The sequence below is a fragment of the Montipora capricornis genome, chromosome 3 (genome assembly GCF_036669925.1).
Source record: "Montipora capricornis isolate CH-2021 chromosome 3, ASM3666992v2, whole genome shotgun sequence".
Classification (NCBI taxonomy): Eukaryota; Metazoa; Cnidaria; class Anthozoa; order Scleractinia; family Acroporidae; genus Montipora; species Montipora capricornis.
The window spans coordinates 37,797,444-37,802,443 of record NC_090885.1 but is presented as its reverse complement, the minus strand read 5'-3'; the positions used below and the strand labels follow the sequence as shown (position 1 = coordinate 37,802,443).

General features: G+C 41.5%; 3 protein-coding genes across 3 annotated transcripts in view; 2 read left to right on the top strand and 1 right to left on the bottom strand.

Annotated features, from left to right (window-relative positions):
- LOC138040193 (uncharacterized) overlaps positions 1 to 697 on the bottom strand; it is a 1,089-nt gene extending 392 nt beyond the window's left edge. Inside the window, exon 1 of the mRNA XM_068885965.1 lies at positions 1 to 697. This exon is cut by the window's left edge and continues 392 nt beyond it. Within this exon, the coding sequence (XP_068742066.1) occupies positions 1 to 697 (697 nt within the window).
- A 1,229-nt stretch (positions 698 to 1,926) lies between these two features.
- On the top strand, positions 1,927 to 2,997 carry LOC138040192 (uncharacterized). Its single transcript, XM_068885964.1, has one exon. It carries the CDS (start codon positions 1,927 to 1,929, stop codon positions 2,995 to 2,997), a length of 1,071 nt encoding a protein of 356 aa, XP_068742065.1.
- Positions 2,998 to 3,132: 135 nt separating this feature from the next.
- LOC138040191 (uncharacterized) overlaps positions 3,133 to 5,000 on the top strand; it is a 2,049-nt gene continuing 181 nt past the window's right edge. The window contains exon 1 of the mRNA XM_068885963.1: positions 3,133 to 5,000. This exon is cut by the window's right edge and continues 181 nt beyond it. Within this exon, the coding sequence (XP_068742064.1) occupies positions 3,133 to 5,000 (1,868 nt within the window).

Below are 5,000 nucleotides of genomic sequence, written 5' to 3'. Positions count from 1 at the left end.
GTGATTTTTTGTCCTGTTCTTCTTCATGTAGTGTTTTGTGGTGAAACCTATTGCAGTCGTTAACGCCACATGGTTTCTTGCCTCTACAGTCTTGAGTTCTGTGACCCCGTTTTAAGCAGGACCAGCATGCTCCCCTTTCCTTTAATGTGTCACGCCTTTCTTGTATTGGTTTTGAGAGATAAAGCCTGCATTCATGAGTCCAGTGATTAGCACCTTCATGGTATAGGCATTTGTTTCGCTTATAGCGGGATGTACCTTGTCCTTCTGGGAAGGCGACTTTGTCATCCTTTTTCTCTAGATAATGAAGCGAACCCCTTACTGGAACGTTGCTGTTTGAGCGTAGTTCTGCGTTCTCGTATTCTATTGCTTGTTTTTGCTCAAGGAGAAATCTTAACAGACTTGGAAACTTGTCTCTTTTATCGATGGGATTGTGTTCGGAGCTTACCAGTTTCGCCCATTCTCTTTTAATATCATTTGGCAATTTTCTTGCTATTATGCTAACAGAACTGGTTGTGGTTATTTCTTTGTCTAGACCTAATCTTCTCAAGTCTCTGTGACCGTCGTCGATGACATTGATAAATTCGACGAATTTTTTGTTTTCGCCTTCTCTGATAGGTTTTATGTTTTGAATGGCGCACATTACGACGTCAGCAACCTTTGCAGGATCGCCGTATTTTTCGTCCAGTCTCTTCCACATCGCAGTAATATCATCATCGACGCTTTTACCGTATCGGCTGGTTCCTTTCCAAGACATGATCCGAGAACATATGGTGCGTTCTCGGCATTAATTGACGGCATGACTTGTTTTCAAAATCTGTTTTGAATTGTGGATAATTTCTTACGTTTCCGTGAAATGACGGCATCTTGATTTTTTCGAGTTGTAGCGGATTGCTTTTGTCTTTTGCCTTGCTATCGTTTATTTTAACCGAGATAAATGCTTCGATGCGGCTACTGATCTCTTGATGGCGCGCGTGCATGTTTCGAATCCATTCGATTTCCTTTTCAACGTCTTCGTTGTCAAGTAGCTCGAGCATTGTGTTATGTAATGCCTTACAATCCGCGAGCGCGATATCTAAATCTCTCTCGGTTTTGCGCAAAGCTTCGGGGGCATTTTGGGATGCCATTGCATCGTATGCGTGTTTCACTAATGTGTCAAAGATAGTTTTCATGGACTTCTTTTTTATACTTAATTGTTCCAATAGTCGTCTGAGTTTTTCTTGTTCCAGTCTCATTGATTCCTGTTTGTGAAATTCTTCCACTCGTTTCTGCTCGTGTAAGGTGTGGTCGTTGACGTACTGCGTGTGAGTAGTCGCTGCCTCTTCGTATAATTCTTGCAATTCGTTTATCCATGCTTCGTTCTGCTCTATTTCGTCTTCGGCTAAGTGTATCATGTAAATATCATGCTTACCTTCGACGATATTCCAAGCTTCATGTAAGTCCGCAAAGGTTCTTTTAACTGCTTCCATGCCTTTGTTTTCATCGACGGACTTAAAGAATTCATTTCGTTTCCTTGTGAATCTTGCCTTGGCTGATGTCCTAATTCTCTTCGCTTCCTCTCTCTTCGCCTCTTCTGCCATTCCTGGAGGATTCTCACGGATTTCGAATGTATCGGTGTATACCAATATTCAATAAGCGATCGGTTTCAAGAATCGGAAGATAACCTCCCCCATTCCATCAATCGACATACAGGGGATCTCTAAACTATTCAAAGACGTACACGAGGAAGATTTAATAAGGCCCACCGGAGAGGTTGATACCTTGATAGGTTATGAATACGCAGACTTCCACCCCTTAAAGGAACAAAGTTCTGGACATCTACTTTTATTGAGAAATCAGTTCGGACGATGTATCGGTGGAACACACCCAGTTCTTAAAGGAACCAACGAAAAGTCCCTCATTGGAACAACGTACGCCCATCATGTCAAGATGGTAAGAATCGAAGACTTCTACAACGTGGAGAATCTCGGAATACAATGTAAGCCTCGCTGCAGTGGATGCAAGTGCGGGAGATGCTCACTGGGTAGCAATGCCTACACAATCAAGGAAGAAAAGGAGTTAGCATTAATTGAGAAAAATTTGAGCCATGACGCAAAAGAAAAATTCTGGACTGCAGAATATCCTTGGATCAGAGATCCTTTTGATCTCCCAGACAACAGAAGAGCAGCATTCGGCATGCTAGTATTGACCGAAAAACGACTTTCTAAAAATAAGAAACACGCTGAAACCTATCAACAACAAATACAGGACATGATAGATAGAGATATAGCTCGCAAACTAACTCAAGAAGAATTGCAGAAATACAAAGGACCTGCTCACTACCTTTCACATCACGAAGTGCTGAAACCAGACTCCAAGTCTACACCAGTAAGAATTGTCTTTAACAGCAGTGCCAATTACATGGGTCATGTACTAAACGAATATTGGGCTAAGGGACCCGACCTTTTAAACAGTCTCCTAGGAATACTTATCCGATTTAGAGAGAATGAAATAGCATTCATAGGCGACATCAAGAAAATGTACCACACAGTCAGAACGGGAGTATTAGAACAACACACGCACCGCTTCCTCTGGAGAGATATGGATGTAACTAGGGAACCAGACAAATATGTTATTCAGAGGGTTTCTTTTGGAGATAAACCCTCTGGAACTATAGCAACTGTAGCACTACGAAAAACAGCAGAGATGGCTAAAGAAAATTACCCGCAAGCATCTGAGCTCCTCATAAACAATACATACATGGATGATATCATCAATAGCGTTAACAACGTTGAAACTGCCAAAAGGCTCACGAATGAAATGGAAACCATCTTGAGTTACGGAAACTTCAAAATAAAGGAATGGATATATTCACATGACAAGACTGCTCCAGACCAGGATCTTATACCAACTAACACGAAAACAGCACACGAGAAAGTGCTTGGTATTGTATGGAATCCAATTACGGATAATTTCTGCTTCAAAATCAATCTAAATGTTACACCAAAAGGCAAGAAATGACGTCCCAAACAAAATCAAGATACGACTACTAATACCTCCAAGATTTTAACGAAGAGGATAATTCTATCTCAAGTAAATAGTGTTTATGATCCACTCGGATTAGCAAGTCCTCTGACCGTCAGGGCAAAGATTCTCATGAGACGGTTGTGGCTTCACAACCCAAAATTGGAATGGGATGATCCTATACCCGACGAAGATCACCAGAACTGGGCTAACTTCTTACAGGATCTGAGTAAGATGGAAAAGATTAAAGTGAATCGATGCACTAAACCTAAAGAAGCAACGGGAAATCCAATCCTCATGATATTCAGCGATGGATCTAATGATGCATATGGCGCATGTGCGTATGCTAGATGGAGGCTTCGTAATGGAGACCACGCAACCAACCTCATCTTGTCCAAAAACCGCCTCGCACCTTCCAAGAAACTATCGATCGACCGGATAGAACTCTGTGGTGCAGTGTTAAATAAAAGATTAAAAACCATAATAACAGAACAATGCAGATACCGTTTCGAAAAATGTTACCACATCACTGATTCTCAAATCGTTCACTCCATGATCCAAAAAGAATCCTATGGATTCAATACCTTTGCCGCAGTGCGGATAGGAGAAATCCAAGAGGGAACCAATGCGAAAGACTGGTACTGGACCGCAAGCGAATTTAACATAGCTGATTTGTTAACAAGAGGAAGTAAACCAAACGATATCCACATAAACAGTGCATGGCAAATGGGCCCGAACTTCCTTCAACTACACGAATCTGAATGGCCAATTACGAATACATACTCGGAACAAAAAGTTCCCATCAATACGATTAAACTGGAGCTATCTTCACCAGCTGTTCAAACTAACACAGAAGATACACTCGCGTCGAGGATAAACATCGAGAAATATTCAGATTATAAAAAATTGCTACGAATTACAGCCCGAATTTTGGCCATGTACAAGAAAGAAATGAAGCCAACATTGAGAAATGCAACACGAACGCTAACAGCAGATGACATCAACAAGTCCGAACGTTTCTGGATTCTGGAATCACAAAGTTTGATGCAAAAGGATATCCAATCGGGTAAATACAAGCGGCTCTGCCCTCGCAAACGAGACGACGGAATTTACGTTGTTGGGGGACGTGCTAGAGGATGGGTGGAAATGAGTTATAATAAAAGCGAAATCGTCTTACTACCATATGAGCATAGATTCTCACATCTATATGCCGAACACATACATTATCGAGGTCATCTGGGAGTGCTATCAACTGCAAGCAAAATACGAGCAAAATTCTGGATCGTCAAATTGCTGAAATTGGTGAAATCCATCAGAACAAACTGTGTAATATGCAAGAAACTGGATAAAAAACTGAATGCACAAATCATGGGAAAACTCCCTGTTGAAAGATTAAAACCTGCCCCGGCATGGACCTACACAGCACTAGATCTATTTGGACCATTTAAGATAAAAGATGAAGTTAAAAAACGAACCACTGGAAAAGCATATGGGGTTATTTTCAACTGCCTCGGTACAAGAGCTGTCCACATAGATATTTCACCCGACTATAGTACAGACAAATTCTTAATGGTACTCCGCAGATTCGTATCTATAAGAGGCTATCCGTCCAAGATCTACTCAGACAATGGTTCCCAATTAGTAGCCGCAAGTGAGGAATTAAAGAAGATGGTAAAAAATTTAGACCAACAGAGTTTACAAGAGTATGGATGCATGGAAGGATTTCAATGGGTGTTCTCTTCAGCAGACGCACCTCGGCAAAACGGTGTCTCAGAGGCGTTGATAAAATCAACAAAGAGAGCCATAACAGCAGCCATCGGTGAAAGCATTCTGACATTTTCTGAGTTACAGACTGTGTGTTATGAGACTGCAAACTTACTTAATGAGAGACCGATTGGACGACATCCAACTTCCCCGGATGATAAGTACTTGTGCCCTAACGATCCTCTCCTGGGACGATCCACATCTAAAATACCTAGTGGACCATTTGCATACACAGC